This window comes from Ixodes scapularis, unplaced genomic scaffold (genome assembly GCF_016920785.2).
Source record: "Ixodes scapularis isolate PalLabHiFi unplaced genomic scaffold, ASM1692078v2 PGA_scaffold1__304_contigs__length_218370807, whole genome shotgun sequence".
Lineage (NCBI taxonomy): Eukaryota > Metazoa > Arthropoda > Arachnida > Ixodida > Ixodidae > Ixodes > Ixodes scapularis.
The window spans coordinates 62,808,024-62,835,767 of NW_024609846.1; the positions used below are offsets into that span (position 1 = coordinate 62,808,024).

At 40.4% G+C, this 27,744-nt stretch overlaps 1 protein-coding gene across 1 annotated transcript; it reads left to right on the forward strand.

Moving 5' to 3' along the window:
- Nucleotides 1-14,770: 14,770 nt before the first annotated feature.
- Nucleotides 14,771-27,731, forward strand: LOC115310003 (monocarboxylate transporter 12-like; the record flags this gene model as incomplete). The annotated part of the gene is made up of 4 exons (XM_029968279.4): nt 14,771-14,966; nt 23,885-24,028; nt 25,982-26,824; nt 27,463-27,731. Coding segments are annotated over 4 exons (1,452 nt in total), but the record flags the coding sequence as incomplete, so codon positions are not given.
- Nucleotides 27,732-27,744: the final 13 nt, after the last annotated feature.

A 27,744-nucleotide genomic window follows, 5' to 3' on the forward strand; every position in this document is an offset into this window, starting at 1 on the left:
TCCCTGATATGCTACCTTATATAAAAGATACAGAATTAAAAAAGTAGTAAAGACTATGCCTTGACACGAAGAAAGGTACCAAATGTGAGCCTATTAATTACTCTTCGACAGTTCCTCATTTATATAATTATTTTTGGAGAGCGTTCCTGTAAAAAAATATTATTTAGTGTACTCCACAAATACATTTTTTAAAATCGATTTCTGCTCTTGCCAAGAAGTCTGGGAATAACACTGATTTAGGCTTTGTTTTAGGCATTAATATAATTTGGGGCTGAACACAGGGGTTTTCATAGCAAAGATTCAATAAATTTGTTTATTTAGCGCTTGCAATATATCTTGATGTCTAGTTCACCAAAACGCCGCAGAAATTTCCAAAGTCTAAAGAAATCAACGTAACAAAAATGGTGCCTGGACGTCCCATGACCGCCATAATATTCCGCGATCAATTTCTGAGTTCTATCCCGCCCGATGTAAACATTGTTCTCAAAAAGAGCGCATGAAGGCCTGCGTGACATTGACGCTTGGAAGAGCGACATAGTCGTTTAGGTGACGTCGTTACTTGTTTCGTCGGTACGCCCACCAAGCATACACTGCCGAGTTTGTTATGACATAATCGAAATCATGTCGTCATCCTTCCAGGTGTTATTGTGGGCCGGGCTCGCGACGCTCTTGTTATGCGTAAGTTTTAAATCCGGCAAAAAGGAAATCAAGAAAATTAATTGAATTATATCTAAAAAAACAATTACTGTTTGGCAATTTTTTTCGAAAATTGATCTGGCCTTTAATGGTAATTGCCGTTAATACTGCAACTCCAAACAAGAACCCTAAAACTAATATTAGAAGTCAATTGCGTGATTTTAGTAAATTACTCACCGTGCCTTGGCAATTAACCCCTCATATAATTTCTGAGGAATCCGATAATTAAATGGCGAAGACAAAACACTTCTAACTCTCGCCCCCTATTAGGGGAAGGAAGATATATGTTTGAATTAAACTAAATACACCCCGTATACAGATAGCAACTTCCAGCGAGTTAACGTTCCTCCGTCGCCCACTATACTCCTTTTCAACTAAAAAGAAAAAAAAGAAAAAAAAGCTTTTTTGGATTGTTTTTGCGCCGTGCGATGTAGTTTTTGCTGCATTTGGTTGTTGGAGGAAGAAGCAACGTTTTCCGCGTTTGAGACGTGTGCGTCTCGATAATATAACGCATTTCTAGTCCAAAGTGCATCTACATATATCTTAATTCTCCACATACAGCGGGAAGTGAGTAATATTCCAGAAGGAGCCGGACTTTTTACACCACGGGTATTGAGGTGAAACCGAGTATCGAGGATAACACCAGGACCCAGATCGAACGCGAATACTACGTTTGGCTAGAACTCGCGTTCCACCAGCGAAGAGAGGAACACCAGCCGAACACTGACCACTTGTGCTCATTCTGCGTCCCACACTGGTCTCCGCTCGGTGGCGCTGAAAACCTAGCACCACGGCCTTGCTACATATCGGAGCTGTTGAGTCAGGCTTAGCAGGAAAGTGAACGAGAGGGAGGGTGAAAATGGTAGGGAGATGAATAGCACAACGAAGCGCCTAAGTGCGCAACGCTCCTCGTCCGATTCGCGAACATGCAATCCCAGGGCACAGGTGTTTGAAACCCGTGACGCATGCAATGTTAGAAAAAATATATATATTGCTACGGTAAGTCAGAAAGTACGCATGTCATTTGTGTTTTTCAAGTTTGCTAGAGGACACATGCTTTTGGAAGAAGTAACAGGTGCTAGAAAAACAACATATTTTTTTTTTATGATATGATAAACATGTCGAGGTTGGTAAGTACGACAGGCAGATAAACTGCAGCTCTGCGAGAAGTTAGAAAAATAGTTCTCACGTGCCGCGCAATAACGTCATTTTAAAGCAGATTGTGTTTGTCGACTGTATTTCGCGGAAAGTCGTAAGGCCCTGAATATCTCAAGGAAGCGTTACACTTAAACTAAGGCAACATAAAAGACGCATAGCCCGTAGTAGGCAATAGATAAGCAAACAAATCCTTTAGAAGGCATAATTACTCCAAACAATTCATACATTATCATAACTTGGGGCACACAATCGAAATCAGAAACATTCACCAAGGAGCTCAGGGGGAATCGAACACCGGACAGGAGATTAGAAGTCCTGCACCTTCGCTCGGTGCTACTAGTACGAGATGAACGACAGGGCAAGCAACTTAACTAAGTATGACTTACCGCCGGCGGTCGCTCGCACTAGTAAGTAAGTAAGTAAGTAAGTAAGTAATATTTATTTCAGCAATATTGTGCTGAGGGCACCAGACAAAAAGCTTCCATGAGGTAGCTTGACTGGGCCTGGTGCCCCTGCACTTACAGGGCATTATAAAAAAAACAAGTACTACAGAATACACTTTGACTAAACAAAACAAACACGTACATCTTTTTTTGTTAAACAGTGAATATCATTGTGGTCTATAAGGAACTTGTTAAGTAATGAAGGCAGGTTATGCGCAATAGATTGGAGTGCATAATTTGTACGAAAATGAGGCACGTTCCAGAACTCTCTGCGTCTGACAAGGATGAAGGATTCACGTTTTGTCAGATGGGATACATTAGACAAAAAAGAAGCAAACTCAGCGGTCGAAAATAAATAAGAACATAGCAAACGGTACTCGTATACACTGGCAATCCTCATGATGTTGAATTTAAGAAATAATGGCTCAGTATGAGTGTCGTAAGGCACGTTTGCAATAAAACGCAGCATTTTCTTTTGTAGGATCGTGAGTTTGTTAATATTAGATTTGGTTGTTGTGCCCCAAACCAAATGACAATAGTTAATTTGTGAGCTAAACAGAGCATGATAAATTTGCATTTTAATATTTACAGGCAACAAGGAGCGACAGTGGCATATTATTCCAACAACTTTTGACAGTTTCGTAACTAAGTATTCGATGTGATTATCCCATTGCATATGTTCTGAAAAAATGACACCTAGCGTTTTGTGCTGTTTAACTATTTCAATCTGGTCAGTTCCAATCTCTAGAGTATAATTACTAATAACGTGCTTATTTACAGGTCTAAACAAAATTGCTTTGGACTTTACAGTGTTTATTTTAAGACCATTTATTTTTGACCACGAAAGAAACTTTTCCAAAACTAAGTTTCCCATGGGTATAAGTTCGTCCATATTCGATGCAGACAGAAATATACTCGTGTCGTCTGCATACATTACAAAACGTGCTTGATGGCAAATATTGACTAGATCATTTATATATACATTGAACAGCAGAGGGCCGAGTATGCTGCCTTGGGGCACACCAAACTTCAAGATTTGCAAAGAGGAAACATGATAACTCACGGAGACACATTGCTTACGGTGTTCTAAATATGAATGAATAAGTATCAAAGGCGTGCCACGTATGCCATAACATGAAAGTTTATCAAGGAGCGTCGAATGGTTAAGACAGTCAAACGCTTTGCTAAGGTCAATAAATATTCCCAGTGTCAGCAGTTTGCATTCTATATTGTGTAATATTATTTCTTTCTGTGATATCAGAGCGCTTTCCGTGGATTTTCCCTTGCGAAATCCGAACTGGGAGTCAGTTAGCACTGAGGTCTTCGTAAAAAAATTGTCTAAACGATATAATATAATTTTTTCCAGCCCTTTAGAAAATATTGGAAGAACAGAGATGGGTCTATAATTTGTAACTAAATTTTTGTCTCCACCTTTATGCAAAACTGAAACTTTTGCGAGTTTCATGTTATTCGGAAATTGACCACTCGACAATGCTAAGTTAAATATATATACCAAGAGTGGGGCCACCACATCGATTACGAATTTAACGGACTTTATTTGTATATCGTCTATGTCATGGCTTTTACTGTTATTCAATCCCATAAATACACGGATCACTTCCAATTCGTCTGTAGGTTGTAGGAAAATTGTGTCTGTTACACGGTGCGAGATAAACGAGGAAGCATGCTCATTGTGCGCGCTAGAAGGCAAGTTAGTAAAATGTCTGTTAAAGAGCTCAGATAGTTGTACTCCTGATACGCTCTCAACAGAAAGTGAAAGTTCATCTATTGAATTCTTCTGCTTGCTGCGTTTAAGCACTTCATTTATCGACTGCCAAACAATCGCAGGACGCTTCTTGTGGGCGTCATGAAAAAGACGTTTGTGATATTCTGTTTTTGATTTTTTAAGTGCAGATGTCAGTTGATTGCGATACCTCTTAAAAACTGCATGGTCACCGTCATCCTTTGAACAGAGGTACTCCTGATATAAGCGATTCTTTTTTCTTAGAACGCGACTGCCCGCTGCGAGTGATACATCGTTCAGTATACTCAGACCGGAGGTAGCGCGACCCTCGGCGGAGAGTAATACATAGTCCAGAGAATTTAGCGTGTTGTACGGAACGGTGTTTGAAGGGACGACGCTCCTGGAACGCGTTCCTTTTAGGAAGAACGAAGAAATACCGGCGTTGCATCTTGCATCGGGGGAACTTAAGCAGAAACTTGTTACATTTAGGAAAAAAGGGTACGTGTTTCTTGTTTTGTTGTCCGGTGAGGCAATTTTTAATTATTTTTGACGGCGAAACTCTAAGAAGTGTAAAACAATAACCTTACGAAGAGCAGGCTCTCGTTGACTATTGTGTTACTTATTTTAGGTGGTTTTTTTTTGTTTTTTTTTTTTTGTGGGGTTCATGCTTGGCTATAGTCGGATACAGGCGATCTTGTGGATATTGATTCTTTTTTTCAGTAATTGAAAGAACCATTACCAATTAACACGTAAGATAATTGAGGCGGCTAATATCTTGAAAACGAGTTATACCTCTGTTAGTAGTCCGTATATTACACTTACTGAAAAAGAGCTCGAGGGTCATATGTGTCATAGACATAGCCATTTGTTTGGTACAAAAGACAACGAAGCGAGATATAATCAATTTTCATACCGATAAAAGAAAAAGGAAGAAGACGGGTATACAAACTAAGTTTTAAGTTAGCGCGACGGGAGTGATATTTTTTCCCGGAGTGCGTGCATTTTCAGTTTGAGTGAGTTTAAGTTTGCCCTATTTCCTACATGATGAATAAACAACTCGCCCAAGCATCCGTCCTAAGAAGTCGCTGAAATTATTGGTTAAATCACACAAAATGTTTGAAATTAATATGCACATAACGTGAGATTGCTCGCGCTAGCACGCGATCACTGGAACTTTTTTTTTTCTAAGCATTGAATCAATGCCGTTCAAAGCATCAATGTAATTTCAACCGCTCATTGATGCAAACTACCCTATGTTGAAAACGCTTGATAGCGTATACCTAAGAATACAGTTCGAGACAAATATCAAAAGCGCCCATGGAGTTTTTTGTGTTAACATTGTCATGCAGTGGGCGTATTTATGGATGTTCTATCCGTTATACATAAGCGACTACATTAACTATTATTAATTGTGGGAACTAAAACAGCAACATTCAATACAGAATTCAGGAAGTAAAGAAGTTGAGCAACTCTCCCCACGTACTCGAACCGAAAATATGTGTGGTAAATGCTGTGGCCGGAAGGTGTAAAGACACAAGCATTTATTTAAAAAAAAATTGCGACGAACACCAGACTAAGCTAGCTTTTGTTATTATCGATTACACAGATTTTAACAGAAAAGAAAAACGATAATTTTTTTTAACATTTTAGCAATAACACATGAACGTAAGACGGGTTGCAGCTTACATAAAGCTCGGTACCAAAGTGTAAGATCTTCATACATTGCCGTCAACCTGGACGCAGGGCAGTTTATTCATCTCGAATCTTCTCTCGGCTATCAGTTTTCGGAATGAAACTGCCATTTTTGAAGTATCTGAGGATAATGCGTTATACCGGGTGTTCACGTGAAGACTGGAATATACCTACAGGCTCGCTCCAGCAAGCGATTGCTGTAATTTTATGTTCTTATTTTTTAGGAATCAAAGGTATGCCGTTCAAAGCACCAATGTAATTCGAATGCACATTAATGCAAACTACCCTATGCTAAAAAAGCTTGGTGCCTACGAATACAAGCCGAGACAAACGTCAAAAGCGCCGTTGTCGTTTTTGTGCTAACATTGTCAAGTTACAGCGGACGTCCGGGGCTGAAAAAAAAAGACATACTAGATAGCAAACTAGATACCTAGAATTTATAAACTGTTTAATAAGTGCGAATAAATTTATGGTTCCAGTTGCAAACTTGACGAGCGTCATCAGAAACTCCCATATCCATCCACATTTTAACCTATCATCCATGCTGGGATTTTAAATAATTTACAAGCTCTTCCTTAGCCGAGACTCTTGAGCAACAAAAAGCACAAAAATAGACCAAGCATAGACGAAAACCCCACTCCCCATGAATGCTGTGCTAGCGGTTGGGAGAATTCGCCAGAGTTATAAACAAGGAGGGACGGACGTTGAATAATATTTTAACCGAATTAATCATGAATCTTCAATCCATTCATCTATCAGTTGATAGGTTGTGCTGACTTAAATACGTAATATCTACAGAAATGTTTAACTACAATTTATGTTTCACTAAATCTGGCTGTAAAACAAATGACAAAATCTATAGACATGCAACCGAAATCTCGGTTATACAGAAATATATTCACAATGAAAACAAAAAAAAAAAAATAAAGCGGGCGAAATAATTGTTAAAATAGAAATATTGTCACGAATGACAAGTGATGAGGCGATAATAACTGACGAAACTAAACGTTTAATGGGGCGAACTTGTGCCAAAAAAAAAGGGAACAAAAGAAAGTAGAGCGTCGCGGGCGTCGAAGTCGGCGTGACAGCAGGGTCGAACGCTGGGGCGAAACTGACTCCGGCTTGCCACGCGGAGCCGCTTTTGTACACGCGTGGGCTTCTGGAGCATTCGGCGTAGAAGGTTCGGCGCGTAGAACATTCTAACCTCGAATCAGCAAGACGGTTCTAGAATTCATCAGAATACTAGTCTGCAGGAATAAACAAAAAGATGCGCCACTCCCAGGAATCGAACCCTGGCTTTTCGCGTGGGAGCCAGGCACGATAACCGTCAGGCCACGCGCGCGCTGCCTACTTGGCCAGCTGCGCGCGCAGGAATATATACACATTCTAATTTAAACCTGCAGTCAATATAGATCGCAATCATAGGGAATTCAAAAGTGTTTTACCGTGCAATACAAGTGTTGCGTCCTAAAATTGGTGAATATTAACCAAGTAGTAAAGCAGGTGCTTTCATTTTGTCTTCAAAAATGCCAACTCAGAACCGAACAGATTAACCAGTCAAATATATTACTTGAGTAATCGGAAGGACAAAATATCAATTGCCGAGTTCTAATAAGAAGATAAGCTTAGCGTTAACCGAATTACAGGAGAAATGTTATTTTTGTTTACAGGAGACCGGTGTCTAACAACAGAAACAGACTTAGTGTTTTGCTGCTTTGTTGTGGCCAAGTCGATGGCGACTTCAAGAATCGCCCCAGCTGGCTTTGCTTTATTATTGATTGCTCTTTGTAGCTCTACCAGCTTTACACCTCGGAGCAGAGCCCTAGGAGTCCCTTGTGGCGTCATCCGAGAAGTCCAATAGAAAACAGAACCAATCCATCTGCTTATGCTATAGAAAACCGCTTTCGCAGGTAGATTCAAAACGACTTTTGGAACTGTTATTCCAATAAACATACCCTGCAAAATTTGGTTTTATTCCAGCATCTATTTGCGGAGAAGTCTGAGCTTTCGAGGGTGCGTAGTTTATTTTCGGCACCACGAGGAACACGGTTTGCTTTTGTTCGCCAAGATCAGTATATCGTTCTCTTCGGGTGTCGCACAGGAAAGCGGTATACAGGAAAAGGTACAACAATAAAACACACATGTATATATAAAAACAAATTCGCTGATCAAGACTTTCGTGCGCATGATATTTTTGATTGATAAAATACTAAAGGTGGAAACAGAGTATGTTGTTCTGATATTCAGGCAGATGGTTTCGGTTTTAACGAAACGAGTTGCATTGCGTAATATGCAAACTAAAGAAAGCAGCACTGCTTTAATCCGAAGTTATTTTTGGAGTGATATGCGTCTTTGATATTTCACGGCTTCAGTTCTTTCCTCAGCGGCTCACTCAAACGAAAAGACCACTGAGAAGAGCATTTTAAAGAGCGCGCTACAATTCCGCATTTCAGCCGCTAGTGATAGAGTAGCACTCCAACACCGACAACAACAAACAGCAACAGACAACAGCAAACAGCAACAAACAACAAGAAACAACATCAATAAACAGCAACACTAAACAAAACAACAATAGACAAAACGACAGAAATGAAAGACGTTTACAATTCTCTCTAACCCCGAATTAGAGCGCAGCTCCTGAGGAGGAGGAGGGGAGGGTACAAAGGGGAGGGTTACGTGTGAATACAAGAGGGTACAATTTTTTCACTAAATTTGGAGAGAAATATTTCCGCTAAATTTAGTGAGAAAATATTTGTGCTAAATCTAGTGGAAAATTTCTCTGTTAAATTTAGAAGAAAACTTTACTGTAAAATTTAGCCAGAAAGATTTCCTCTCGTGACGCCACACGCGACGTCACGTATGACGTCAGTCGTGACGTCACGAGGGCAAAAGTTCCCCGCTCAAATGTAAGGAAATTTCCCCGCTAAGTTTAGCGGAAACAATTTTCCAGGTTAAGCGCATAACGTGTGACGTCACATGACGTCACACGTGACGTCACGTGTGACGTCAGAGGGTAAAGTTTCCCGCTAAATCTAGCAAAAAAATTTCCCGCTAAATTTATCGGAAAACATTTTTCCGCTGAATTTAGCGGAAAAATTTTGCCCTCTTGACGTATGGGAAACCTTCCATAATGGAAAGCGCAGTTACGCCGACGGTGACGGTGACGGCGACGCCGCTCAAGCTGTAAACGGGCACAAATAGGTGCGCTATAAAACTTCAACTACAACAACGACAGCTATAACGACAACAATAATAATATTAATAATAATAATAATAACAATAATAATAATAATAATATTAATAATAATAATAATAGTAAAGGGTTTCTTTCTATCGTACCTTGATGGTGGCGATCAAATAAAAGAGCTGTATGGCGCAGCTTGACAAGTCCTTGACCGCCTACTAGGCACAGTAGCAGCAGCTCGACGGGGACAAAAAAAGAGAAGTATTCACAAATTTTGATTACAAGAATTTAAGAAAGTATGTTTCAGAGATATTATAATTTATTATCAGCTATAACAGAAGAGGGACATATTTCCAGACAGAAGTTATGAGATCACAAAGGTTTAGTCCATACTCAGATTCATTTAGGAAGGAAATTAGTCGAATTTGTCTAAGGGACAATGTACTTAATTCCAATCCTTTCTCTTCAAGCAGGTTAAGTTTTTTTGCGATAGTATGTTTAAGCATTTGTGTGTTATAGTTCGTTCTTACAGTGACCACCTCCCAACATTCCACACGACGTCTAGAATACGCGTGAATATTTTCAGAGAGCTATCAAAGGTTTATCCAACATTTTTACCCCTAATTGACTCTAATTTTAGACAACAACAATAACAACCAACAAACAACGACAAGAACAATAATGGGGGGTTGGAAAGCTAGGAGCCACCTTCCTGTTAACATTTCGGCAAGATCCTGCTTTTCAAGCCAAGCGTTGACAATGCTCTTCAAATCCGATTGCATTTATAGCCTTATAGCGTCTTTGTGGGCAGAGCTTGCGGCGCTATCAATTTAATGTGGGGTTGAACATCCCGAACTCTAAATTCTCTCTGCTGCCAGCCATAAGGGCTATTAAAACGGTTATCAATGTAAAAAAAAGAATATCTGAGATCATTAGACACATTTCGAGTAGCAGATGTTCGAAACATGAAAATGTATTAGCCACTAAAGCTAGATTCAACATTGGTTACTCATATTAAACTGATAATGCTAGTCGTGCATTTTATATGACAACTAAAAGCAAAAACAAATCTGCAAACTGCTTACAACGGGCTGCAAGAGGTGTGAGGGAGTGACGGTGGTTTAGCCCCAAGTTGTATCGGCGAAACAGCTTTACAACTGTTGGCGCTCCAAAGCACTCGATCGAGGCCGAGAACAAGCGCGTGAAAATTATCGAACGTACTTTGGAGCATTAAAAAAAAAACACACAAGGTTTACACCCGCTGCTGTTCGTTGAAATTTCGTTTTGGGCTGGACGTTGAATAAATATTTTTACCCAATTGATCGTCACCTTTTAATAAATTAATTATTCGATTACTCTGTTTCTTTAATTTCCATGCATATTATGTTTGGAACGTCTTTGTTTTTTTGCCTTTATTGTGTATGTGATTTACAGTACAATACACAATTTCGTTTAGGAATCAACCTCGATGCGCAATTAAGAACAGTTCAAGAACTCTCAAACTGACAGAGTCTCACTTCAGTTGCATGAGGCAGAGCGGTTCAGTGAAATTTTCTGGCTAGAGTGACCGACGTTGGATTGTTCACGTCGGCCCCTACAGTTTACTTTGGTTAAAATTTCCCCTAAGATTTGCCCTTTATAAAGGTTTACTCGTCCATGTCTGTGGGGTTAAAGCGTTTAATTTTTACTTTCTTCTGGTTTGTCGAAAGCTTAACGAATTAGCCGGTTAAAAAATTAAACGCGGTTAAAGCATTCATCCATTAATCCGTAGGTTTATCGATCTGTTGCCCAGTACTAATGTTTTGTTTCAAAATTCCTTCTATAGTTTGAAGTAAACTGTTTTTGCTAGAAACTATTCGATAATTCTTTTCCTCGTGGTATCAAATATTTTAAATATTTTGGTTATCAAAATATGTAACGCCCATATTTAAGCTTGTGTGTGTCTCCACGGTTATATATCGTAAGAAAAGCGCACCACTCGCAAATATTATTGCTTACTGGGGTCACCAATGTGTGTACAGATTTTGGTGATCAATCTTTTCCTGCATCTCGAAGGAATTCACGTGAACGTTCTTTAACATTGTTCTGCCTTTCATCGCGCATATTGCAACTAAAAACCGATACATGTAAAATATTTGCAAAAATGAAAAAAAAGAAAACATAGGTGCAAATTTTTAATTTGAGAAATGGCATACAATCGTTTATAATCAAGTTACACTCAAGCGCTTAGTACCAGTAAACGAGAAAACTTCGATTGGCGGGTTTTGAGGTTTAGAACAACCTCGATTTATTTAGCGTTGTCTTATACACGTAACTATATTGGCCGGACTACCTGAAGTTTTACAGGAAAAAATGAAGTGTCAATAATAGCTCGAACAAGCTTTTTAATGTGGTAGTATTATTAAGCTACTCCTCAAGACTTTTTCTATATGGCTTTTCTGTTTCCTGGCTGCGTTTTCAGTTTCCGCGCTAAATTTTGCGGAAAAATTGACGAAACGTGACCTATGCACCAATTCAGTTTCCCCGCAAAATTCAGCGTGTGTGCAAGGATAAATGTTGTCGCATTCATCGGTAATTACCCCTGTAGTTGCTTATTTTCTTTAGCATTATTTTTTCCTTTAAGTATTTCTGATTGGAACGCCCTCTCTCACTCAAGATTTTGACAAAGATCACTCTGCTTACACATTATAAATACGATTTCGTTCTGCTCGTTGTTTTTGCACAAGCCCTTTGTGATTCAGATGATGCACTACAAGTGACTGACTAATGATTTTTGTAATATCGTTTCAATTGTATTACCATGATTTTTGTTCATTAATGGGCCTGTTTATTTGAATGCCAATGGCGGATGAAATTGTTTCTTGATTTATGTCCTCCTCCTAGTTATCTCAGCCTTTTTTGTCAAACACCTGCAGGTATCTGTTCAAAATGCCCGCAGTGTGTGTACAACATAACTATAAAAAATAGTGTCACGCATGCCTGTTGGACATCTGGCAGATGAAATATGTCCTGCCGTGAACGCTTACATAAGAGATTGCGGAAAGAGAAAAGTCAGTTCCTGCTGATAAGCGGGAAAACAACGGTTTAAACTTACAGAATGACTGTGAGTTCTGTTTCGGCAAAGCACCGTTCCGTCGTCGAGGCCAATCCCATTTAGCGGGGAGTATGGGCGTATGGCGGAGCAATGATTGTTTTGTAGTGGACCCAGAAAAACTCTAACACCGTACACACTCGGCATAGAGTTATTGTGAGTATCTTCATCCATTTGAAAGTGTTGCCGGCGATATTTCTCGCTAATTTTATATAAATGTATTCGCCGCAGTAGATGCGATAAGTTAGGTGCATTGGTTGTTTAAAAGAAGTATTGGTCGCCTACAACGATGGGTTATTGAGATCGAAAAAAATGTCTAAAAACAGATTTGGAGAATAATTTCTTAAAATCAATGTATTTTTATTTTACCTTAAAACAAATCGCAAGAATAAAAACACTCAATTCTTGAACGTATAGTGTAGAATCAATGAAGAAGACTGAAATATAAGGTGCGCTGGTGGCGCGCCCTCACCACGAGTGCTGTTGGTTCGGGACAGAAGCAGCAGAATGACCAATAAGCTCGACGCTGACAGACATATCCGCCTGTCACAATAAATGACTTATCTCACAATAGTAACCTGAGTACGGCTACTCTTTCTAGGTCGATACTGAATTCTTATTTTATTTTTAATATATACTATTTTGTAATTGAGAGCCCAAATCCTGCGTTGGGAAGAGTTCTTAAAGAGTACTGCCGCCCACCAGTGATTATTTGCACAGCCAGAGTGTAGAAAAAAAGGTCAGCGCACTTTTTCTGCTAGCATATACATCACCGGCAGCTGCTCGTTGACTTCCAAGCTGTGACCGGGCGGTGCTATCTTTTGTGAAATGAATAAAATCAATAAGTAGTGACACCGAAATTGGGGACGGAAGAAATGTATGAATGATTCTATAAGTTAGCTGCCGACCCTTTATACATATAATATTATCGTCTGTGTCCGGCATCTCTTTATTCTTCATAATATAGTGGCCTAACTTGAGTCAGTTCAAAATCAATTTAAGTACTTATTCCAGCTAGAAATTGACAGAGGAAACCTTGTGCGTAATCTTGGGTATTGCTGAAAGGTAGATGCAGAGAGCGCGTTGTAAACACAACACAGAGCAAGCAACTATTTAAAAAAGAAAAACATTTAGAGGGGCACGCACATACGTAAGCAGTTATTTCAATTTCAGGAATTATTTATGTCTATGTTCGTCCACTTTAAATGTTTTATGTTTTCTATCTTTGTGTATCTTGAGTATTTAAATAACAAAAATGACTTCAGAGAAGGGCGCATCTTACTTTTATTTTCCAACCTCAATATTGTCGGTCTGAGCTGAGCTTAATTTTTTTTTTCGTGTTTAGGTCCAATTTTACCAACTTTCGTAACCGCCCTATTTCTTTATGTTAAAAATTGTCTTCGTTTTATTCCTCAGAATGCTCTTTTTTAATACAGACATATGTTGACAGGCCGGGCCTCACATGCAATATACTCGTCTTATATTTGTTTCGTTTCCTAACTCAACTAAAACGCATTAGTTGCGCTTGAGGTCGTGGGAGTAATTGCGACAAGCTTTGAGTGTGTTTCCGCACGTAACTTGCGAGTTTCTGTAATAGTTTCAAACTCAAGAGAAAGACAACTAGGGCAACACGATCTAGAGGAATGGGGCTATAAAATTATTTACACCTTAATTTGTCACCCAGCTTGCTCAACAATCAATCTTACAACAAACAGTGATCTCTAAATAATCGCAGTAATATTCGTAAAGTGATAAAAAACTATAATTTCTGCTCCAATATTCTTTTCAACAGCGGACCACAAAAAACAGCCAACACAATGTAACTTGAAGGTACTTCAAACTTAACGGCTTCATCCTCTGTTTATTAGAAATCGTTGCTTTTTTGACCTGTTTCCTTTTTCTCGACTGGTTTTGTTTTTGATTCCGCACAAGCTTCGATTTAAGTTAACATCTGAAATATGCCGTTTCACAAGAAACAGGAACGTAGAGATTCATTTCGTCAGGGTTTTTCTTTTGAAAATGTATCTCCTGCACTAAACGAGTGTCATGAAGACATCGACATCACTCAAATAACCTCGAAGCCCAAGGCTACGCCTCCCAATGAATTTCCAAAGGTAAAACATTCTTGGCCATCGCCTTAAAAACATGACAACGCTTTTGAATTGGTTTGGGGATGGGGTTCTGTTAGCCTAGAGTTTTCGGATTATACCATTTTTTTTACGTTTTAGTTATATGAGCATGAATACTCAAATCAACTAAAGAAGCGCAAAAAATACAAGGACGAGAAAATAGAGAGGCAAGAGCGCAAGTCAAATCTCAAATACTCAAATCTTTCTTTTTTTTCTTTTTTTTTGGAACAGCGGAAATGGTTTTGAAGAAATGAGAGACAAAGATTTAATAATAGTTAAAAAATCATTGAGTCCTCTTATTACTTATTAACAAGAAAGAAATGAAGATTATCCTTTTAGATGGCAAATGTGTTCCACCGAAATTAATGTTATTGGTGCCCAGGGCGGAAGTTTGTTGGTTTGACAAATATAAGGGCTAGGTGGAAGTCGACTCAGAAAAATCTTGTGTTAGGGTTTGCCGTTTCACCCAAGGAACGTATTCTCAAGCTTTTACAATCTATCACCCCCGTTAGAGTCATAATCAAACGGAGCTTCCACATTCTATTGTGCATAGTTTATATACGCTGGCCAAACTCATTGTTTCAACTACTATCCGGGATCCTAAAGTTCAATTGAAACTTCACACACTTCACGCGCTTTCAGCAATATGGTTGTGATAGCATCCAGAGCTGGCTCACGGCTGGAGCGTGTGCGCTTACCACCTTCTTCGCCCTGGCCCCTTTAATGTGCTCTGGATTCTTCTACGTCACCATTATGAACGAATTCAATGTGAGCCATCAAGATGCCTCTTGGACAATCATGATTCTTGGAGGAGCAAGGGTTTTGTCAGGCAAGGCTTGTCGATCATTGAACAGTAAAAGTATTTACGGAATTTATACAGACAGAAGTGAATACAATGATGTTTCTTAATGAGCAAACATTTTAGACTTAAATTTATCACTGGGGCAATAAAATGTTTGTTCTTTAATTTTACTGCATTCTTGTTTCACAGTGATTCTCTTCCGCTTGTGCACTTAATTAGGCCCGAAAGAAGTATGGATTTTTACTTGCATAAAAGTAAGGTGAAACAACAGTCCCCTGAGGTCACCATATTAACCCTTTTTCAGACAAGCAGATATCTGGATTTTTTCATCACTTACCAAACTAATTCCGAAGCAAATCGGGAGACTGTTGCCCAAATGAGTCTATCAAAATATATCATCATTGGCAAATAAGAGGATTTGACTGGCAATCATTATTATTTGTATAATCGTTGTAAATTAACAAGACAAATGTTTAGCGTGGGCAGCATTGCAGAATATTTATTCGAAAACAATTGTTTCAAAAGCTTAAGATTTTCCTCTAAAGTAAACATACAGTTAGAGTCGTGTTTTCCTTACTAAACGTGGCATGCGTTCGTCGCCTCCGACAATCACCTTTATTTCAAACCAAGCGGATATTTGGAAAAACACGATATCTTCGGATATAAACGCTAATACCTTATAATTAGGGTGTGTATTTTCCGGTTTTAACCGAAAAACACCGATAAACATCCGTCGGAGACGAAAATACAAAATCGGTTAAAACCGAGAAACACCGGTGGTTGGATATTTTCGCCCCGGTTAAAACCGAAACACACCGGTCGTTGCACGTTTCAAACCTAGCAAAACCCTTTCCCCGTAGAGGTTCGTCAAACGTGTTATCTCGTGGATCCTGCATTCTTCCAGTGTCTATACATGGCTTGCACGTGGCGTCAGTTCGTTCTCCTTTCTGGGGGTCAAAAGCGTCTAGTTAACGCAGTGGAAGCTAATCTCTCACACGGCCTTCCCCCATTGTGTCGCCCATGGCCCTCTTTTGTGGAAAAATTAACGCAGTGGAGGGTACGCTCTCACGTGCCCTTTCCCCATTATGTCTGGCCAAGTAATGTCGGTGCAAGCCATGTATTCAGAGGTTGCTGTTTTTCCTGGAAGACACTGCCAACATCCGTGTTGTGCAGGGCTACTGACCTTTTAGAATTGAGATGCGTTCCTTGTTATCTGCTTAGTTTCCATGGGCTTTTGGGGAAACGGAAAAGGGTTTTGTTGGCGGGTGAGTTTTTCGCTGTATATAAAAAGACCGTTCTGTAAAAAAATTTGCAGACGTGTTTGAGAAGGTTCGTCCGTCTCGCGTCTGCGGGTTTTCTCAACGTGAGACTTGCTTCCCTTCGTCGTCACGCGGAGTAGAAGGCCACCAGGATGGGAAGTAAGCGGAAAGCTCAGGATGACTACGCTACAGATTTCATGGATGAATCGTCGTTCTGGTTCCGCGTGCCAATTGTTAATCCGTGCATAAACGTAGAGCTGCCAGAGGGATTTGAACCTTATGAATGTATCTATCGGCTGGTCCTCCGAGACGAGAGCTAGCTGAGTGACCTAGAATCAGAGTTTTTTTGTTACTGCCAGTATGCTGTGACTAGCACCGTTGATCCAGTGTTATTTTGGAAACTTCATTTACCTGACTGGCCACCACTGTCCCAAGCCTCGCTGGACACTTGGGATTTCCTCTGTCCAGCGCAAATGTGGAGCGTGCGTTTTCAAAATTGCGGTTTGTGAACCGCAAGGAACGTGCTGCCATGGCAGATGCAAGGCTCTCGAAGTATGCTTGCATCTACTATAATAACCAAGTGTGAGAAATATATGCTTCCTCGAGCAGTGTATGAAATATGTGAATAAAACTGGAACTCTCGGTCTGTGATAAATCGCATTTTTTTCCACCGATAATCACTGATTTTAGCCTCGTCGTGAGACGTTCCACCGAAATACACCGGTGTTTCGAAAATAAATAGCACCGAAAAACATACGCCGATTTTTCTCACAAATAAACACCAGAAAGTACATACCCCACTTATAATACATGATTACTTTATTTACTGCTTTGCAATCACTGCTGTAAATCACCCTAAGGGCACAGCGGTACCTCCGCGGCCATATTCACTGGTAGAGCTGATAAATTTATGTTAAAGAATAAAAAAGAAAAACTGCTGTCATATGAGTATATACCATGTAAATACATCGGCAGATAAAAGAATTAATATTAATATACTTTTAATTTTTTAGCTTTTTTTAGCATCAGGCTCGTATATGTTACAGTCGGCGAGAGTTTCTTTTTTTCTTTTTAGTCAGTCAAGGTTTTGCTCAAAACTAATGTAAACGTTATCAAACTTATACTTCATGAGGGTGAGATCAGTAATATTCTGGGGAACCTGATTTTAAAAGCTTGTTTATTAGGAGTTCATATCCTCACAACATGACCGCATACCCACTCTAAAACAAATTAACAAAGCTAATATTCCCAGGCAGCACACAAGATCGTGGCAATATTCGCCTCGGGTCGGGAAAGTCGTGCGAGTGCTGCCGATATTTGCGTTCTATCGGGAAAATTGTGCCGGTACCATTTTGCTACTGTCGATGTCGACGGAATAACTGTTATATTGCGGCGACTCAACCATGATATATATGCGACACGAATAGTGTTTTCTCTGAATATCGTGTCTGAATCGGCAATAACTGCGCAGAATTAAGCATTTTCGGCCGATTCGAAAATGATATTGAAAGAAAGCCGATACCATTTTGACACTGCCAATGTCCACGGAATATCTGTTATATTGCGCCCGACACAATCCTGATAGATAGTGTACGCAAACCGGGTAACCTCTACACGATTGATACGATTGTTTATTTTTGTTTCCTCCAAAAAAAGTGAACGCCGTTTACAACTCCCTGTAACGCCGAATTAGAGCGCAGCTCTTAAGGAGGAGTAGGGAAGGGTACTGAGGGGGGGGGGGGGTCATGTGACCTGGGGAGGGGGGGTCATGTGACCTCAGGGAGGGGGTCACGTGACCTCGAAGGGGGTGGTTACGTGACCTCGGGGGCGACCTCGGGGAGGGGGTATCACGTGACGGGGTGGGGGGGGGGGGGTTCACGTGACCTCCCGAGGTCACCGAAGGTATCCGAGGTCCTCCCGAGGTCCTCCCAAAGGAACCCGAGGTCCTCCCGAGGTTTTCCTGAAGGAACCCGGGAAGATCTCGGGAATGCTCCGACAAAATGGCGAGTGTCTCGCCATTTTGTCGGAGCATTTCTGTATAAAATATGCATTCCTACAGCAATAATTGCGTAACTCAATGTTTTCTCTTATACGCCTGCCTCGTACCGTTTCATACCGATTATTTAGCGGTCTAATATTTTGCCCGAGTAATAAAATGTTTTCTAGACCCGTTGCTATGTGCAGCTTTCATTTTAGCTAATAAGACACGCGTATGTGACTAAAAGCGTATTACGACGGTTGCTTCGAGGCGCGCACCTGAGGGCCTTCCTTTGCGACGTCACGGGAAGAGCGCTACGGCCTTCTCTTCTAGGAGGTGTTGCTTTGCTGCCTTCACCGCCGAGTCGGCCAAGTTCCGAGTCTCCGACACTTTGGTTTTGCGGGAATTGCGGTTGTGACTGCACGCGGCTGTTGTGCATGGTTTCGGATCGGAACTTGTCGTCGCTGCTGTTTCACCTGGATCTAAGACACCAAATCTTCACAAGCTATTCTTGATGTTTGGCTAGTGAGAAAGATATTATACTCAACGCAGAATTGAATCTGCATCACAGCTTTGGTTCAAGTTTCTATACTGAATGTCTCTTATATGCAGCTTGCTTTTGAGTCCGAGTTAAGGTTCCAAAGGCAAGCACCTGCCCATGTGGATGCGGTAATCTAGTCAACATTTTTTTGAACATGCACAGAAAACGCCTTACATTTTTTTTTTTTTTTTTTTTTACATTGAGCGAAGTACCTCTTCATCAACCAGGTACGGAAGGTTTCAAGACTCACTTCTGTGCGTTGTCTTGAATAAGATTTCCGATAACAAGTTTAATACTTCTGATGTGTATGATTCACGTAACAATATAATGCCTTAGGTTGGCAAAAAAAGTGAGATTGAAGCATTTATGACATACAGACCGACAATGTCCTCTTATAGTACTTTTAACGAGAAACAAAATACACATATTGTCGGACCACTATTGATAAACGTTCAGCACTCCAACGATATAAAAATTTCCCCAAGCTTGCTGAGTTAATTTCTTTTTGTCTGTTCATTCCCCAGCTAAAGGTACCAGACAAACGCACTTTGTATGCCCCTCACATATACACAACAGCTGAGAAGGTTGTGATTTACCACGGAAAACCAGGAGAACTTGTTCCACTCTGTGATTCGTGCACACTGGAGAAAGCTCTTGTCATGTACCTTGCCATCTATTACATCAAAAACATCCACTACCCTCTCGCACTTGCACAGCAGTTGATACTGCTCCAAAAACTGCTTTTACACAAGGACACTGCACCCCGATCGTTAATGAACGGAAAGCTGAAAGCAATGCTGGTTAAGATGTCACAATAAAAACCTGTGTGACCTGTGTTGAACATAACATTGCATTAAAATGTTCATTAATTTTGGAACATCGTCATGGACAGGGCGTTTAATTTTTTTGTAATTACTTCGAGACTTTGACAATAAAGAGAGTAGTTATAACATTTGTTACATTATTTAAGCTGCCCAAGCGCATACTTTTGTGCGGGACGTCCATATTCGCCAATCAGCGCGGCTATTTAAGCGTAAAAATGACAAGGGTCACAAATATGATTGCCTATAGTCAACTTTAAGTGAGGTCTGATTTTAGAGCGAGGGTCGTGCGTCCGACTTAATTTTGTTACTAAAGGTTATATTCGAGGAGAGTCTAAAATTGGCGAAGATGTCTTGCTGGAAAGAATATTAATTTATTTATTTATTTATTCATATTACCCCTAAAGGCCCTCGTGAGAGGGTATTACATAGGAGGGGGGGGGTACATAAATCAAAAGTTAATCAAAGAATGTTGATTAACTTTTGAATTAATGACACGTTGGCCATGCCGCCATTGCAGTCTAACGGGACAAATGATTAAAGCCTTACCCATTTTAGACAGTTCACAGGAAAAAAATAACAACCCTTGAGATATTTTTCGTTTAAAAGGTTGCCTCCCTTGCTTGATTCACAACCGCACGCAGGAAGGCACGCCTGATCGTGGTGCGTAGAAGCCTGACGCAGTTGTATCGGGCCTCCTCGTAACTATCTCGACAGCGTGCCTTTAGTGGATGCGCCCGCGTAAAAATTAAATGATAGTGACTGTTGGGACAGAACTAACTACGTTACTTTCCTGCGGATTATAATCAGCTTGCGGTCTTTAATCGAGCGAAGGCAAAGTTTTAACCATAAATATCTCGAAGATCGTTGTCTTTTCACGAATTGTCTCAATTGGGTTAGGCAGTAACCATTACTCGCGTTATAACCTGAATTTATTTCTCTTGGATTTGCTTTTCGTTTTCTGGTGCTTTTATATTATATATATATTTTTTTTAATATAAATCCCTGCAGAGCAACTTCAAAGAAGCTGATCCTCATGTGGGTAGGAGACAAGGAGCACACATTTGCCGTCTATACTTGAGTAATAACCGCACAGTTTATTAAGAAAACCTGAGGGTTCGCTTTTCCGCGGAGCATGCGGCTTGCCAGTCACCGCGATCGGCAGCATAATTCGAGCGGTTTACAGGACAACGATAACTTCTTCGCGCGAAGATACCATCCGTGAAGATTGCAATGTATATATATATATATATATATGTATATATACATAAGGCCGGACTCCGGCCGAAACGTCGAAGATAAAATCGTGCGTTGTTGCTGTTTTCACTAAGAGTTCATTTCTTCTTATATATATATATATATATATATATATATATATATATATATATATTATTGTTAACAGCGTTACTGTGTTTGTGGACGGAACTAGACCATCACATTTTCTCTTTTATTTCCAGGTTTTGATATTCATTGTATTTCTTTCTTTTTTATTTCTAGGTTTAACATTGTACCCTTCCAGGTCTGACTCATGCATGCCCCAGAAAACAACACAAGTGACCGTGCCGTTTTTCTTTTTTTTTTTTGGAGACAGCACTTCAGTTTGCGCGCGTAACTTTCGTCTATTGTACGCTATCGTCCAGGTCACCCTGCTATCGTCCAGGTCACGGTGCCCAAACACACGAAGTGTGTCCGGGCACCGTGACACACTTTGCGTCACGGTGTCCGGACACAAAGTCACCGTGCGCCCCCTCTCAAGAAGCTACAACCGTCATGCCGCCGTCCTTGAAACTTGGCCCCGACCGTCAAGGTTCTTCACCTGGATAAGAACTGCCCTACGCTTCTCTCTCAAGAAAGCTCCAACCGTCAACCCGCCGAAATTTGGACTCGACGGTAGCATTGTGTAAATACCACCCGCGTTTATCTGTAAAAGTTCTTCCTAACTCCGGCCGGACTCCGGCCGAAACGTCGAAGATTAAATCGTCCGTTGTTGCTGTTTTCACTAAGGGTTATTTTCTTCTCTCTCTCTCTCTCTCTCTCTATATATATATATATATATATATATATATATATATATATATAACTGAGAAGAAAAAAACCCTTAATGAAAAACAGCAACAACGGACGATTTAACCTTCGACGTTTCGGCCGGAGTCCGGCCTTCGTCAGGAAGAAAATTTTTCTTCTCAGTTTTATACCCACGCCTTCGGCCTCCCGCCACCATGCCCGTTATATATATATATATATATATATATATATATATAATCAGGTGATAGACGACCCGCGTCACGGTTTCTGTGCTTTCCTATCAGCTGCAAACCTCTTAAAATTAGATTTTTGCAAATCTCTTCTTTTTAAAGGCGTAAATGCCTCAGGATTTAGAGTAGAACATCTGGGGGACCTTCTAGTAAAGTGATGGACAGAGAAAATTCTCCAATTGTTCTGCCATGAAAGCACAAATAGTCTTCATCACATCATCCTTGTATACCAGACTGAGAATGCACGCCAGAAAGCACCCTTCAAGCTTGCCCACAAAAGTAAGGCAAGGGTCTTTCGGAACGAAGAGAGCACCAAAAATGCCCGTGTCGTTTTGTGCGCTTAGCACGTGGTAGGGCTCGATCTGCTTGCGAATTTCAGGTGCAACGTCGCTCCTACGTAAGGAAAATAAAAATGAAAACAATCATGGGCGACAGCTTAAGTGCTATGTTCACGGAGTTTCTGCCGCACGAGGCTAAAAATCGCAACCAGGATCGCACTACATGAAACGGGCTTGAAACGAAACCGATGAAAAACGAAACTTTAACTGTCGCTTCGGAACTCCTTTGGGAATAGAAAGAACGACACGATTTTCGACTCGCTGAAGCTCCCGCAGCATTTCGCAGTGCATTAGCGCCAAGGCATCCTCTTCTGAGAGCACCAGAACGTCCGAAGTCAAATTACCGAGGACTGAGCGAATATCACGTTTTTCGCAGAACACTCAAAGCAGACAATCGCGCTCATCGGATGTCGGCGACCGTTGTGCCGGTTGCACCGTTGCAACGGTTACCACAGACGGCGGGGCCCGGCGGCAGTGTCGATCGTAACGCCATGTTTTGAGGGGGTGGAAAGAAGAACCCAATGCTTGAGCGCAGAAAGAGTGCCCCAAAGTAACACGGATGTTAACAGCTGTACCCGTCCTAATGGCCGGAGTGGGTTATTAACATATTTGACGTCATCGTGACGTCACCCTGACTCTTGGTGGCCTTTACCAAAGTTTTCATGAACGCCGCTAGCTGCGTTAGCCTGGTGAAGGTGCCAAGGAGTCTGGTAACGCGAGGTTACGTCTGTATAGTGTCGGAATTCGTTGAACTAAAAAGGTTGGGTTCACTCTCCCTCTTATTTTTCCTCCTCTTTAGCTCATGTCGTCCCGTCTCTCCCCCTCTCCCTTTCCAAGTTCTCTTTTTGGGAGGAAAGAAAAATAAACAACTGTGTCAATCCTGTAGAGGTTACCCGGTTTACGTACACTATTTAACAGGATTGCGTCGGTGCAATGTGACAGATGTTCCGTGGACACCGCCAGCGTCAAAATGATACCGGCTTTCTTTCAATATCATTTTGGAATCGGCCGAAAATACCTAATACTGCCCAGTTCTTGCCGATTCAGAAACAATATTTAGGGAAAACACGGTTCGTATACCATATATATCACCGTTGCGTCGCCGCAATAAAATTGATATCCCTTCGACATCGGCAGTATCAAAATGGTACCGGCACAAATTTCCCAATACAACAAAAATATGGGCAGTACTAGCACGCCTTTACTGACCCGAAACGAATATCGCTACAATATTGTGCGCTGCCTGGGCAGTGTTGTACACCTTCCTCAAAAAGAGGAACGGAAGCTGGTTCCTCGTTCATTTTGATTTTTGGAACGCGTTTTCGTTACAAGTTCCATCTGTGAGAAAGGAACTCGTTCCCGTTACAGTTAAAAAAATGGAACGTATCGTTACATATAAGTTACATTTTTATTTAGCTAATTACCATATTTAGTTAGATCAAACAAAGTTTAGTTTTTTTTAATCGATCTCATCAAATGGCAACATACGAATTTGAATCCAAGGAACGCCGTTCCTTGGAACGCCGTTCCGTACAACACTGTGCCTGGGTTAGGTTTCAAGAGATAAAGCACCGTTAAGTGCTATCGATGAAATATTTGTGTTGCACAGCTCCGCTAACAAATAAAACAATCATCGTGTTCCGTCAATAAAAATAATAACGCCAAGATAGTTTTTATTGAATTCTAGTACCTGCTTCTCAGTATCATGCAAAATGTGACAAATGTATAACACTTCTGTCGTATTGTTTTTCAGGTTTGCTAGCGGCGTTTATTGGACATCGATTTACTGCAAGGCCGCTAATAATTTTTGGCGCCGTCGTTTCCTCATTAGGTGTGATGCTCAGCTTTTTTGCGCATAAACTTTGTGTACTGCATTTGACGTTAGGAGCGATTCACGGTGAGTAAGAAATTATCACATAAAACGAAGAAATGTCAGAAATGTGGGGCCGTGTCTGATCTCAGTTAGTAAATTTATATTCACGTTTGGTTCAAACAAGCAACGAGATGGTGTAGCCGATTATTTGCGTAAACGGTTTTAAACTTAATTCCCTGTTTGAGAAATGACCGCGCAGGATGTAATTCACTTCATAACTTTATGCGGCTAGCGAGTTGGGTGCTTCTTGCGCAGGGTTTCCGGTGACATCAGACGACGCCAAGTTCTGATTGGCTCGATTTTGAAGGACAGTGGGTAGACCTCAAGGCTTCTAGCGTTGAGGTCTATCCACTATTTTTGAAATAAGTAAATAAGAGCTGGGCGTTCTGGCATCATCGCAAGCCCTGTGCAAGAAGTAGACGAACTGCGCTCCGCATAGGTTTCCGCACATCAGATCCGTATGCCTATTTCTATGGAAAAATGTTGCAGTCGCTTGTTGGTGCAAGATGCTCCCTATCTTACTAGGTCATCTAAGCATTAGTGTCCAAGAAGATAATGTGGACAAAAAGAACCACAAAGATTAGGAAAATGACTGCCAACACGTATGCCCATGTATACTAACGATTATAAATTTTATTCTACGCAATGCTCATCCTTATAAGGCGGGTGTTGAAGCCCACCACTTATGTTTCAAATGTGTAGGCAGAACATTTCACCTGCATGGCCCGAACCAAAAATCAGTTTTATATTACAACCTTGTCTGCGTGTCATCATAACTCGTCAAGAATATGCGACACTACTTTATCATCTAAATGTTGCGAACTTTCTCGAATACAGTGCTGTAAGCAACCCTGACAAGTGATGAGCACCAATAATAAAAATATTTCGAGCTCATTTACACAATATTGATATCTCGGACATTAAGTCTAAGAAAATTAAGTTCTACCCCTCCAATAAGAATAAGATACGATGAAATTATGGCATTCTAAATGTAGTGCTATTTGAAATATGTTTTAAGTAATTAAAGATGAAGTGCAGTATGGGGGGGGGGGGGGGAGTATGATAATAAAAGATAAAAATATTTTGCGGATAATATGTTTAGTTTAATAATATTTGAAGTTGCCATGATTCTACAGACTCCACCTATAAAATAGACAATTATCTAAATCACGGAAAATCATTTGAAAAAAAAAAATCTCTTGTAAAGCTGAAGTTGTTAGCATTAGGCTTCGAGGAACTGACTCTTAGCGACTGGGCTTGAATTCTGAGAGGTTGTATAAATACATTTTTATGCTTTACATGCTCTATAAAAATATTGTCGTTCTCCAATGAAGGTCTGCTGAAATAGGTAAGAAATATAAAATATTCGCTTATTCAAGCCAGTTAAAAAATATGGCTCAATTTAAGCACAACCCAAATGATACACCCCTTTGGTTAAACAAGCTAAACGCGTCAGTTTAAGTACGTTGAATTATGGTCCAGTGTCTGGAACATTGTATGGAATAAAAGGTTTTCAATGAAATATCCCAATTCTAATTTATCTTTGTACTATGACAGCCAGTGAAATACAGCCCCCCCCCTCCCCCGGAAAATTGCGATATTTCGTCAGGAAACGCATAAATTGACAATTTGGTAAATGTAGCCCATAAAATTCAATAAAAAAAAATAACAAAAAATCTGTGCCATGGAAAAAAGCTATACGCGTACACAAGCTTATTTAATGCTTATGATTATTTTAGGAATGCTATTTAGGTTATTACCGGGGAACATTGCGATGTTTGCCTTTGTTCATTTGAAATTCTCATTTGAATGCATGCGCCGAGGCATTTATGTCAAAGGAGGTTAGACATACGTTGGTTAAAAAGTATGATAAATCAGCTAGGTCATTTAATATAATACAGTCATGCATGCCGAATCCCAACGCAAAATATCATGGTTCTCCATAGATCTGACAATGCTTCCTCTTTTTTGATGCAGGATTCGGCAGTGGCATTGTGTATGCGATGAACCCACTTGTTATCAGTGAGCACTTTGACAAGTACATGGCTCTCGCCACAGGAATAAACTTCGCAGGATCACCTCTTGGAAGCTTTATTTTCCCAAAACTCTTGGAACAGCTCGTACAGGCGTACGGCTTCCACGGTGCCATGCTCATTTTCGGGAGTATCTTGCTCAACGCGTTGGCGTTCAGCTTGTTCCTTCGTCGACCTTCATGGCTTGTGCCGCAGAACCTTGAGCATATGCTTAAACAACCAGAGGAGTCGAAATCCCAAGGTTCCAATGAACCCTATACCATCTCAGGCCAGATGACTGTGCGGGGTGGCCAATCGAAGCAGAAGGTAAAATCAATGGAAGGATCGCTTGTTATTTTCAAGGCTCCGGTGTTCTACGTAATTACCTTCTCATTCATTGCATTCTGCCTAAGTTACGATTGCTACAATTCTCTGTTCCTTGATTTTTCCATTGGTCGGGGAATAATTATGTCGGATGCTGTAACCATGACGTCCATTTGCTCCTTGGCTGACCTCGCGGGAAGATTGATCTTACCAGCATTAACTGACAAAAAACTGGTCGAAAGGAAGACATTTGTGACTGCTCTGCTTGTTTTGTTGGGAGGTCTCTATATTGCGATGTCTTTTGCAAGTCGCTTTTGGGTCATATTTACATTGACAATGGCAATAGCTGTCCTTCTCGGCTGCGGTGTCGTGCTCTTTCCTGTGCTTCTTGTCGAAAACGTTGGCTTGGACAACATATTCATGGCTACAGGGATGCTGACGGCTCTCACAGCAGTTTTTTCCTTTTTTAAACCATTCTTAATCGGTAAGTTTTCTGGACACAGTTATGGTTTTCTAAGTATTTTAGTATTATTACTATTAACATTAATATTCTTCGTATTCTTATTATTCCTATTACCATTACTTTAGACCACTACCCCTCCACTAAGCGAGCTATTGCATGTGTGTTTACAAACATAAAACAATGAATGCAATGAAACAACAAAAAAATCTTCCTGAGATAAATTCCACAGCTTTTATGAAATTATAAAAATTCGCCAGGGTGACACTATTATTTACTAAATAATTCCAATGTAGAAATAAGTGTGAATCTTATATCAGACCTAAAATATTTTTAGTTGTGCCATTCTAGCTTAGAAGTTGATTCTTGTTGACTCCAAAATGAAGCATATTTATTGAACGTGTACAAACGTTTTGGTTTCATTTTAACAACAAAAAAGTAAAGAGCCATGGCACAGTCTTAAACGTTGCTTTTGACATTTCGTATTGAAAAGTAGTCGGAATATTAAAACAATGCTAATGGCTAATAACTCTGGCAATGTTCGTTCATGAAGATCTTTGAGCAAAATGAAAACTGGCAGCATGCATTTAATTTTTCACGCTAGGATGGCCCGTGCGATGTTTGGTATACCGGTGAATTGAAATAATTATTTGTACAAACAGGCTATTTCCGGGATTCTTTGGGAGAATACGACTTGTTGTTCGTCGCCTGCGGCTGTGGAGCAATCTTAGCTTCATTGACGTGGGCTACAATATCTGCGGTCAAATGTACCACAGAACGACACGAATGGACCATCGACCACGAGAATGACGAAAGAGATATTTCGAATGGAACCTACGTGCACGTTTCTTGGGTGCCTCATAAAGGTGACGGGAACCATGCCTGTAAAAGACGAACATCGGTTTACACAGCAGCGCTTGTATTTTACTAAATCATGTACACAC